Consider the following 12,526-nt stretch of genomic DNA (forward strand, 5'->3'; position numbering starts at 1 on the left):
CTTTTCCTTTTTCTCCCTCCCTCGCTCACAGACACATAACGGGTATGGCAATCCATTCTCCCTGCAGCACGGACTACACTGCCCATGAGGCTACATTGTTTAGGGCGATGCCTGTAACACTGCTATTGCCTTCATATTAAATCATTTTTGTATAATAATTTTTAAAGGCTCTTATTGTGTGTTTTGTTTGGGTTTCCACCGGCGTGGAATTACCAAAAAATAGAGAGACCATAGCCTAACATATGAAACAGGTAAATACCGCCATGTAATCCATTTATTTCAACAAACTAACTGTATTCTCAATATCACCTATTGAACAGTAATTGTAACGGATACATTTACTCATATTTTGTATTTTAAATACGTAACGCCGGTGCATGTATTATGTTACTGCCCAACACTGCCTGTTGTGATCCGCTCCTAGAACACCGGCCTCCAACTCCTGAAGAGACACGGGTGTCCCTAAATTTAGCAAATATTAGCTTCAGGCTAGCTTGCTACGACGAATAGGCTAATACCAGCATTTTACCACAACTTCACCAGATGTAGCTAAAAAAAAACTAAACTAATGTCCAGCCCAGTGGGACAGCAAGAAAAGATGACAAAAATGATTACTTACTTGCGGTTTGGAGGTTCAAGCTGAAATTGAAGCAGCCATTGAAAGACGGGAAGAGAGAAAGATGGCAGCTTGTTCAGCACTAGTGGCCTCTATAATATATGCAAATACATGCGGGCCGGAAACCCCGCCCCCCCAGCGCGCCCCCGGACGCCAAAACAGTGCCAGCAGATTGAAACTGAAAAATGGTTTGAAACCGAAAAAAAATGGATTAAAACCGAAAAAAAATTGTAAACGAAAACAAAAAAATTACAGTTTCAATTAATTGTTTTTCACTATCAATTTTTTTTTCGGTTTCAATACAAGATTTTTCAGTACATTTATTTCAGTTACAATATTTTTTTTCGGTTTCAATCCATTTTTCGGTTTCGTTTCAAGGTGGCATCGTTCTGATTCCATACTTTTGCAACTTTGTACTTTTGTGTTACTCGCAGCAACAACTCCACCTCATTGTTAGTCTATTTAAAAAAAACTCTGTGCTTTTCCTCGATATTTTGCCATGACATTTCAAAGAGCCGGAAAGTAAATAAGTGGCAGACAGAAATGAGGCAGGTTGAATCTTCTTACTGGCCGAAAACACTTACTGGAACGTAAGCGTTTTTGGCCATTTCAATGTGGACTCGCAACTCTGTGAAAACGACCAAAAACGGTAGTGTGGATGTGCAGCGTTTTCAAACCTATCCGGGCTAGTGTGGGCATAGCCTCGGAAGAGGAAAAACAATGTTTTTCACAGTGCTCCAGACAGCAATTAATAAAATAGCCTCTGTGGATCTCCACCAGTATAGGGGTATTTGGAAAAACAATCCTGTTGTACATGAAATTATAATAGTGAATGCATTTCCTTAAATTATACATCCATTTTTAGTACAAGCTGTGTTTTCTTACCTGTATTTTGGCACGCTGCTTCAGCACAAGAGCAGAAAAGAAGAAAAAACCCTGCTGGAATATGTGTTGCACCCCTGTTCAGCTTGGTGCGTAAATGTGTGTCCTTGTGCCCGTATGTGATAGAAACACTTGAAGCAATTATCTGTACAAGTACAGATAACAATCATCGATGGAAACAGGATTTAAAAATAATTGATAGTAAAACAAACTTTCCAGTATATCTTACTACCGGTACTACTGGTTGTGTATGGCGTTATTTTTGTGCCACTATTCTGAGCGCACGTAAAAAAAAATTGAGCACATGTAAAAAAAAAATTCCAGGTGCAAGTGTTGTATTTTGAGGAGAAATTTATTTTGAGCAAAGAAAAGCTAAATTTGAGTGAACAAAATTCATTGCTGCGTGCAAAAAATGTATTTCAGTGTTTGCTATTATCCATACACACACACACACACACACAATAGGAGCCCCGCTTGCTTAGTTTTTGCTCAAAATCGCTCTCAACATTTCTGCCCGTGCACGTTCAACTCTTTCTCTACACGTTATATTTGGGCTACAAAACCAGCCAATCACAGACTTGGTGCAAAAAAATCTGATTGGCTGTTTTGGTCTCCAATCAGCTCGAAATGATGAAATGCAATATCCCAGAATCCATTTCGTCCAAAACTCAAATGAGGCAGTGGCGGAGGAACACAGAGTGGCGGAGTTTGAAATATTACTCTTTCTGGGTCACAAAATAAACTTTTAAGATATTTTCATGCGAAAATGGTGCTGTGTAAACTTCAAATATCTGCTCGATTTATCAAGACATCACATATTTGCATAAGTGCTCTAATGTTTTCAGAGATGCTTGCTCATAGGGGGTCATATGATTATTGGGTTTTTCTCTGTATTATTGTAGGATCTACCTGACAATACAAAGCGCCTTGAGGTGACTGTTGTTATGATTTGGTGTGGTATAAATAAAATTTAACTGAATGTAATTACAGTTTAGAATTACAGTAGAGATAAAACCCTAAGCTATGCCGTGGTAAAAAGGAAAAAAACCTGTGAAAATGTCCAGTTATGTTGTTTTAATCACCTGATTTAAATAAAATCTTCTTAATGGTAATGGTTTGTATTTTTATCTGATGATACTCGTGAAGATTTACACCCTTTTTATAGGCATAAATGAATCAATACTGTTGTATTGCACATCTCTTGTGCTCCATTGCATCAGACTGTACCTTTTAGAACTGGTAGCTGGGTGTAGCTGTAGTACATTTCTTTCCTCTGACTCTTATTTAGAAATCAAAGGCCAGAGAGTGGCTTTGACCATTAACAGGCCTCAGGCCCAAATATAACAGAAAGGTCACAGTTTGATTTTTACTTTTATTTACAATGTTTTCATCTGCTTGTAGATCCTCCCACACTGGGCTACAAAGAGACGGTAATTATCGCCCTGGCAACAGTCTCCGTGCTGGCTGTGGTAGCTGCAGCAGCCTTCTTTGGTTACCGCATGATGCATGGTGAGTTGCCATGACGCCAAGGTGTGAGGAAGAGAATTCATTATTCAAGGCTTTTTAAATGTTTTTTGGTAGAATTTGATTAACTAAATCAGAGCTGTTGTTTTGCTTAAATAATAATAATGGATTGGATTTATATAGCGCTTTTCAAGGCACCCAAAGCGCTTTACAATGCCACTATTCATTCACTCTCACATTCATACACATAAATGTGTCTATATATTTGTGTTTTTTGTATCCTGTGTATTATAGGAAATGGCAAACAAGGCCTTCACAATCTGAATATGATGGAAGCTGCGGGCTCGGAAAGTTCTCTGGACCTGGACAATCTCAAACTGCTGGAGGTCAGTGCGCACATCAGACTCCTTGTCCTCTTTTGTGGCTGCAGGAGCTGTGACTTGGAATATATTTAGTTTGGAGCTGCGCAGTCATCTTTCATAAGTTGAATCAGTTTGTTTTCTGGCCCAGGAAAGAGCCAGAGTATTTAGTGTAGCGGTGGGATGTGCCAGTTCAACATGATCAAATGAGCCAATAGGAAGAAAATACAGCCATGACTGAATTGTTGTCCAGCTATTTAAATACTCTAGATTTAGTAAGATTACTGCCATGGTTCCACACAGCACATTATTCTTAGTTTTTAATTGGTACGATAGGGATGTATGTGAAAATAGTAAAGTAAATCCCTCTTTTTTTTTCTTTTTTTTTTCTCTCCTCTAAATCCTGAGGCCTTTATACTGGTGTTTTGTTTGTTTGTTTTTTTGTTTTTTTAAGAGATGATGTTGCATCTCCAGCATCTCTGCACAAGGTAGTGTGTTTTTGAGAGTACAGAGACTCTGAGCTAGAAAGAGAAAGGAGAAAACAAAAATGCACTCAAAATACATCAAGGATTCTGGTTATGTTTGTCATTTCAATGTGACTTTTATCATCTGATCACAACAGGAGGCATTCAGTGACAGTGGCAGGCATACAAAAATAGAAATGTGCTTACACTGTCACAGGATCCTGAAATCCTGATACTAAAGAGGGAGAGCTCATAATGTGATAGGAAGTCGACAGAGTGTGGATGCAGCCACGTTAGCGATATAAACAAAGGACTGGAATACAAATTAATGCTGGATCTGATTAAAGTAAGTCCAGCGAGACAGCAGGACGGCAGCAAAATTTCAAAATCACAGTTTCACTTATTAAAATGTTTCCATTTAATGTCATCATCATAGTTCAGTTTCCTACAAACTCAAGTTCTGCAATATGCTGAAATTTCCAAAGCAACACAGGCTATTTTTTGGTTGTTTACAACCTGATTCCTCAAATGAAATTCTGGCATTTTTCAGCCTGACTCTCAGTCTGTGACTCATGCTGAGTGCACTATCCCACTGTGGTGTATGGCAAGCATGAGCTTTCCTTTTAAAGCTAGGATTGGTTATCAACCTGCCAGTTTGTCCTTAGTAGTATTCACTATTTATTTCAAAGAGGTAAACACTTAAATATTCTGAAAAAATATGTGTAGTTGTGTCAGTAACTACTAATTGACCTAAAGCATTCAGTTTTCGGCTGTCGGGGATCCTGAAGGTTCAAACTGACCTTTTAGGAGAAGAAATAAAACGTTCAATCTTACATTTTAGTACATAAAGTATGTTCTTTAAAAGACATAAGCAAGCTCTTTGCTTTTAGTCACCTTATCACAAAATGATAGTAAATAGATCCAAGAGTCACAGCAGTTGATTATCCCACAAAAAAGAAGCGAGTGTGTGTGTGTGTTAGTATATGTTAGGCCAGTTAAAATGAACAACAGCTAGAAAATACAATTTCCGTTGTGTACTTTCATGAGAGAAATAAGATATGAACATAATGACCCAACGACACTGGTGCAGGCATGTTTTTCTCCTTTTTCTGACATCTGTTCAGTGGGTTTAAATTCAGAGTCAGTGAGAGAGAGAGTGATATTTTGTTCAGGCAGGAGTTGAATTCAGAACACTGTCCTTGCAGTTTATCAAACGCAGGCACATGTTCCTTCACGTTAAACTGAGGGCTGGAAAGCCAGCAAACCTTACTCAGACAAAACAGGGTCCATTGTTTCCCGCAGTAGATTTTATAACCAGGCACGAATGTTTGGAGATGAAAATTGCCCAGAAATAAATGCCCTGGTAAATTCAGTTCTTAACCTCTTGCTGATGACTTTTTAGCCAGACTGTTTGGGGCTTAATGGCTTGCTGTTTTTTCAGCTCTCTAATTGAATGATTTGGCTGTTTAACTCTGCTGTTTGCCTGTAATTTACTTTCTTTCCTATCTGTCTTCTTCCCTGCCTGTCTGGGTTTGTCGTCGTACCTACCTCTGTTACCGTTTCTGTTTTTGGCTCTTTCGTGTTTGCAAAAAGTCTTTTCTGTGTGCTAGTGTTTCTGTAATAGGACTCAAACCAACTCAGACATAATTACCGCTTCATTCAGATATTCTCTTACTAGACAAACAAGTACCAAAGGTCTAGAATGTCAAAGAAGTCTATTAATAGTCTGCATTTCTTGCTGTCACCACCTCTTTCAGCTGATTGGGCGTGGCAGATATGGAGCTGTGTACTGCGGCTCTCTGGATGAGCGGCCTGTCGCCGTAAAGGTGTTTACTGCAGCCAACAGACAGAACTTCCTCAACGAATGCTCTATCTACCGGCTGCCGCTGCTAGAGCATGATAACATTGCTCGGTTCGTAGCAGCCGATGAGCGGACGGGCCCAGAGGGACGCACAGAGTACCTGCTGGTCATGGACTACTACCCACACGTGAGTACAGGGGAAGCAGTACCCATGTAAGTGTTATACATGAAGCATGTGTGTTCAGCATACAGAGTGTTTTCTTTTTCTTTTTACCTGCTGTTCCTTGAACTATTTGTTAAGCTTTGAGTAATGGAGGATTGACAACGGCTGTTTAATTTAATACTACAGAATTCTGGGAGAAGCAAACACAGCTGGTGCAGCAAATCAAACTCATGGCGTTTTAATAAGGAAGTCAGTCAATAATTACAGCAACTGTAATACGATTTCATGCTGCATCCAGCATCAATAATTCTCCTCACACTAGCTCGGCCAATTAAAGGGCATTCTCCAGCTAGAAAGGTAACATAAACACTGGCTGTTTATAGTGCCTCCATAACATCTGGACATATTAAAGCAGGTTCACTGAGAGAAACTTGTGGACACACACTTGATAATTTGAATGTGTTTCCTGTCAGTGTTTCACAGTTAAGGCCACCTTTGTTTTGCCAATAGGAAGATAGTAATTTGAAGTAGCAGCATGAGAAGATGATTAAAACCTCTTCAGTCTATGTAAAATCTCCCACAACCAACATCTAACATGTCTTTATTGCAAACAAAAATGGCTAACTTATCCTGTTTTTTCAGTGTCATTATTGGAAGTGTGCTTCCAGCCATTCTCAAACTGTAGCAGAGAAGAGAAAAAATGTTGAGTAGGTTAAAAAGAGGCACATAAAAAGAACCTTAACACTGACTGCTGAAAGCTACTCTTAGGAACTCAACTTCAATTTTAATGTGTACTTAGCAAAAAGCTCAATATGCTTGTTGTCCAAACCTTGAGCTAATTACTAGTCAGCTGACTTGCAGTCCAGCCTATAAAAGGAACCTCTAATTTATGATAACCATTAGTCCTAATACACATTGTCATGGAAACACAGTGCAGTCCAGGACAGGAGACTGGGACACATAATGCATTCAAGTAAATGATAATATAATCAATTTAAAATGAACAGATGTAATGTAATTTTCTGTAGTAACGGATGCACAAATTGCCTTGTGATTGATTCTGAGAGAAAAAAATTAAATGTGTGTGTGTGTTGGGAGGGAGGGGGCGGGGGGTTGTTTGGTGCACTAGGCCCAGCCAAGACTGATGGAGATAATTGAAGCAGGAAATTAATAATATCCAATATAATTTCCACTAACCAGTTTTCATGGAGTTGTTGCTGATACCTATCATAAGATGTCATAACTTTATGCCAGATTTTTTTCATCTAAATCATAAATGACTTTTCTACTGCAGAACAATAAAATCACTGCAGTTGCCTCAAAACTCGACGGAAGTGCAGTGATAAGATGTTTGGTTCAGTTACACTGTGAAACTCTGCATCCTACACCATCTTAATTTCTTTGTCCTCTATATTCTTGTCCTCCATGTGGTTCTCAGGGCTCTCTCAGTCGCTACCTGAACATCCAGACCAACGATTGGGTTGGCAGCTGCCGACTGGCTCACTCTGTCACCCGCGGCCTGGCCTACCTGCACACCGAGCTCTTTAAAGGAGGTGAGCTACACAGAGAGATTTAGAGTTAATTACTACCAAGACTGCCGCTTTCTCCTGTTACTGAAGCGCAAACACATTTAAAGAATTGTTGTGGGAAATGGGAAAGTATCTTTGTTTTTAGCCCAGTTAGTTTGTTGCTGTGTTTTGTTTTGTTTTTTTAAAGAAATGCTTTGGATAGCCTGTGTTTCTCTTTCTCCGCTCTGTTCCTAGTACTTTCAGCTGTCTTACTTGCTGCACACTGCAGCTGCACGTGGGTCAATTTGTCTTAGAGTGCTGTATATCCCTGCATTTTGAAAAACACACGTACACACTTAGCACACGCCCAGCCACGGGTATTTATAGACTGGCCTCAAGCTAGCCTCAGAGAGAGGGGAAAAGGGAGACAAACAAGAGAGGAGAGATAGGAATTGAGGTAATATGCGAATATCCCTGTAGCGTAGAGCTTGCTGGAGCCAGAGTCTCAAGTCACCAAACCTTAGCCTGATTGGCTACACTTGGCCCTCCTTTTTTTCTTTTTTTAGAAATGGCATGGGAAAGAAGGTACACTAATACTTTTTGTGAGTAAGAGAGACTGTAAGCCCAGACACCCTAACTTGCAGCACAAGCAAGATAAACTTGTATTATTTTGCAAAGGAAAAAAGACAGAGGGGGCTAAAGTCACAGGCAACAGGGACAGAGGGAGCTGGTGTTTGTTAGCTCTGTGCAGCAGCTAACAGCAGAACCTCTTGCCCCCCCACTCCCCATTGGTCCTGCACATCAATAGCAGGCAGCACATAGCTGTGGTGACTTCCACAGCTTGCAGCAGTCTTCAGTGCACCCTCTGCTGGACAGAAGGATACTGCAAGTGGAGGCCATTGATATGATCTTAATCCCATTGTTGTAGATTAGATTAGAGGATTTAGTTGTCTGTTAATGGTGCAGCTTGTTTTGAACAGTGAGTAATGAGGGAAATCTGAATCTATGCATATATGAAGCCTTTTTTAATCAATTATCATTCATTAGCAAATCCCACAAAATCTGCTTGAGTGTGCTCTCTGAGAGGTTTTGGGAGTACTGTACATGCTAACATCCTTAATGAAAAAGAAATTAGCCTAAATTTCGCAATTCTCCCTTCAAGACTTGTATAAGCCAGCGGTTTCACACAGGGACCTGAACAGTCGAAACATCCTCGTCAAAGCCGATGGCACGTGTGTCATTATCGACTTTGGCCTTTCCATGAAGCTGACAGGGAACAGAGCAGCACGGCACGGGGAAGAGGAAAACGCCGCTATAAGTGAGGTGAGTGTTCAGGAGGAAGCAGAGGATGCACCTGTATTGATGAGTGTAGTCTACTAGAAAGACAGCAGCAGAGGCAGGCAGTCAGGGTTAAACACGTCTCTGTATTTGCTTACTAAAACGGGAGTAGACAGCAAACAGCAAAGAATAGACTGCATCTTACAAGCATCAAGTTCAGATGAAATAAAATGGAATGGCTACTGAACTAAACACGGAGAGGCTATAGGCTACAGGAGATTATGTTTCTATAGAAAACAGTCAATGTGGTTTCTGGCATATATGCATTCATTTAGTTTAGCACTTTGTCAGCAAAGATATAGCCTGCTGATATTTTGTCAAAGCTGAGATTATGTGATCTAATAATGTGATCCAACTACATCCACAGCAAACAAAACCCACCTGTGTCGGTGTTACAGTATTTCTGGACAGTTTAACAGTTTCACCACACCCCCACTTACACCTTCTTTGTCTTCTAGGTGGGGACTATCCGTTACATGGCCCCCGAGGTGCTTGAGGGCGCGGTGAACCTGAGGGACTGTGAGGCAGCACTAAAGCAGGTGGACATGTATGCCCTAGGCCTAGTCTACTGGGAGACCTTCATGAGATGTACTGACCTTTTCCCTGGTGAGTTAAATCTGCTTTGTGTTAAGTCATTCCTACTGTGGGACTACAACTTAAGAATAGAACAGAACAGCCATTTATTGTCATTGTGCATGTACAACGAAATTATGTGTGCTGCACACCAACTGTGCAGGAGTAAAATATAAATAGTAAGACAGCAGGAATAAATAGCAAACAGACAAAATGTATACAAAACAAGAAAAAGGCACACATTAAATATAGAAAAGACTGTAAAGCTACTTGTTTTATGCTCAGGAAAGGAAGCACCAGCTGAAAGGTGCATTTTTAACAAACTTAATGGGTATTTCTGATATGTCATAGACATCTAAAACGAGGATTTTCTCTTCCTGTCCCTGCTTATCCCTAGGAGAGTCTGTGCCAGAGTACCAGATGGCGTTCCAGGCGGAAGCAGGGAACCACCCAACATTTGAGGACATGCAAGTTCTGGTATCCAGGGAGAAGCAAAGGCCTAAATTCCCTGAGGCCTGGAAAGAGAACAGTCTGGTGCGTATGTATGTAGGGAATAGGGCTAAAATGAGAATGCTTTGAGAATACTGCCACATTGTAACAGGATAGCAAAACAATTCCGCAAACAAAAAAAGCTTAGAAATAGTCTGTTTTAGAGCTTGGTTATATAGCAAAATATTTTTTTCCCCATCAATCTTTTCCAAAGATGTTTACCCTGGCTTTATTTGTTCAGAAGCTAATTTTTCTGTAGCTCCAAAATCCTGTTTATGTGTGAGGGAAAAACTAGTAATGTTTACAAAAATACATGCGTACATGTGGATGGTGAAGATGATGAAGTTGTGTAGAAAGGCAGGACGAGTTTGGAAGCGATCCAATCAGAAGTAATCTCAGTAAGGTCAGACTGAGATTTGATCTGCTCCCAACAAACAGGCTGGGAGGATGGCCTCAGCCCATGAAAATGCAACAAAATACCAGTGCTCAGAAGGAGAGAAGAGTAGACGTATTGATATCAAGGACAATTTGTGAAGCTACTCTCACCGGTAAAAACACTAAAAATCAACTGATAACTTTAGATTTAGTCTTATGATATCTCTTAGTCTTATGATACTTAGTTCACTAAAATTTTAAGAACTTAGAAGTTTTAGTGAAAAGAATGAATAAAACAAAATCAAAATTTGCAGTCGAAATGACCGCTGTTTCCAGAAACCTAGCTCTGGGTTTGGTTCAATTGGACATACACTTGATTACATAGTCCAAAGCAAACCACCAAACCCCCCGATTGTTTATAATTTCTCTGTGTGCGTTGCAGGTGGAGAGTTCATTTTCTAAAGTTACTCCAGCTTAGGGGATAAATGACAAACTCCAGAAAGTGTTTCTATTACAAGCACTGCAGTGTTGATATTGTTGATACTAGTCATGTAGTTAATAGCCATAATATACTGTGTTTTCCAGGCGGTTCGATCTCTGAAAGAGACAATGGAGGACTGCTGGGACCAGGACGCAGAGGCTCGTCTCACAGCTCAGTGCGCTGAGGAGCGTCTGGCGGAGCTGCTCCTCATATGGGACCGCTCCAAGTCTGTCAGCCCTACACTCAACCCCATGTCCACTACACTGCACAACGAGAGGTATGTTTCAACAAAGCCACATCCTGTCATTGTATTCATTGTTTCAAATGATCTTGCTGAGGTTTTCAACACTGTTTCTTTGATCCAGAAATCGCATGACGCCAAAGTCTGGCCCGTACACAGACCATTCGTCTACGTACATTGAAGAGCATGAAGGTGTAGCCAAGGACACGCAGGTGGATGCAACTAGTTCTTTGACTGGTAGAGTTGGGGTTGGGACCGGAGAGAGGAACAGGAATTCCATCAACCAGGAGCGTCAGCAGCAAGCAAACGCCCGTCTGCCCAGCCCAGAAAGCAGCACCACCAGCATGGGCATGAGAGGTAGCCCTTCAGCCTCTACTACGACTACCACTATCATCTCTGAGTCAGAGGGACTCGCAGGGGCCACCACAGTGCCCGTGTGCCTACATCTTACCCAAGAAGACCTGGAAACCACAAAGCTGGACCCTAAAGAAGTAGACAAAAACCTGAAGGAGAGCTCGGATGAGAACTTAATGGAGCACTCCCAGAAGCAGTTCTGCTCACCAGACCCACTTAGTCCTGGCAGTTCCAGCCTGCTTTATCCTCTTATAAAGATGGCAAGTGAGGTCTCCGGCACATCAGACACTGCTGCCACAATGCCCCCTACCATCTTTCCCTTGCCCAAGCAGCAAAACTTGCCCAAGAGACCATCCAGTCTGCCCCTGCGCAACAAGCCTGTCAAGAAGGAATCCTCCTCCTCTTCACTAAGGTTTAAGTTTGGGCGCTCAGGGAAGTCCAACCTGCGCCAGGTAGAGGGAACAAAGATGAACATTAGTACAGTTACGGGCACAAATTCGGCTGGAGAGGTTCACCGAGGCACAGGCACAAACAACTTACCTGTTCGACGGGATACACATGCCAATGCAGCCATTAACGGCACCGTCAATGGTCACGTCAGTGCTGGGATCTCATCCATAGTAACAGGTGGAGCGACAGGTTTTGGAGGCTCCAACATAACTCACAATGGATCTGGAGCTCTGAGGTCAGATGACAGCCGGCTGTCCCTCGGCGTCATCACAGCGAGCCCCGATGAACACGAGCCTCTTTTGAGCCAAGAACGAGAGCAGCCCGATCAAAGAGACGCGTCCACGAATGTGACCGCTCTCCGCTCGGCCCGACCCAACACCAACAACAACAACAGCAACACGGGGCATGGCCAGGGGGATGGCGACAGCGGCGGAGAAAGTGATGAAGGCGAGCCAGAGGGAAGCAGTGAGGGGACAAGCAGGGAAACTACGGTGCCCCCAGGAGAAAGCTCACTGTCAGGCACTGTTGCAACAGACCCCCAGGGGGAAGCTCCAGTCACCATGAGAGGAGAGGCCCTGCTCAGGCAGCCCAGAGCCCGTAGGCCAGAGAGACCTAACTCTCTGGATCTGTCCTTCACAACACAGGACCTGGCCTCACTAGGTGAGAATCATTTGCAAGTATTCTGTAGTTGTATTGGCCCATTGGATCATACTGCAGTTTAATTGTCTAAAAACAACTCTTAAATTTCTCAGAGGGTTCAGTAATTTCCAAACAGAGCAGGTCTCTGTTGTTTATATTAAATATTACTGAACAGGGAGAAATGGTACATCTCCATGAGGGGCTGTTTTCAGCGGCAGCTAATCCAATTTGTTGCTAAACTGACTATTTTTGGAAGCACAAAGATGTGTGTGTGTGTGTGTGTGTGTGTGTGTGTGTGTGTGTGTGTGTGTGTGTGTGTGTGTGTGTGT

At 41.9% G+C, this 12,526-nt stretch overlaps 1 protein-coding gene across 1 annotated transcript in view; it reads left to right on the forward strand.

Moving 5' to 3' along the window:
- LOC102303304 (bone morphogenetic protein receptor type-2) overlaps window positions 1-12,526 on the forward strand; it is a 55,941-nt gene that overhangs the window by 41,061 nt on the left and 2,354 nt on the right. The window contains exons 4-12 of the mRNA XM_005943373.3: window positions 2,900-3,007; window positions 3,257-3,348; window positions 5,543-5,773; window positions 7,188-7,302; window positions 8,420-8,580; window positions 9,054-9,201; window positions 9,566-9,702; window positions 10,618-10,790; window positions 10,879-12,218. Of these exons, the coding sequence (XP_005943435.1) occupies window positions 2,900-3,007; window positions 3,257-3,348; window positions 5,543-5,773; window positions 7,188-7,302; window positions 8,420-8,580; window positions 9,054-9,201; window positions 9,566-9,702; window positions 10,618-10,790; window positions 10,879-12,218 (2,505 nt within the window). The remainder of the gene's footprint in view (window positions 1-2,899; window positions 3,008-3,256; window positions 3,349-5,542; window positions 5,774-7,187; window positions 7,303-8,419; window positions 8,581-9,053; window positions 9,202-9,565; window positions 9,703-10,617; window positions 10,791-10,878; window positions 12,219-12,526) is intronic.

The sequence above is a fragment of the Haplochromis burtoni genome, unplaced genomic scaffold (assembly GCF_018398535.1).
Source record: "Haplochromis burtoni strain Fernald_Lab_line unplaced genomic scaffold, NCSU_Asbu1 Contig_368, whole genome shotgun sequence".
Lineage (NCBI taxonomy): Eukaryota > Metazoa > Chordata > Actinopteri > Cichliformes > Cichlidae > Haplochromis > Haplochromis burtoni.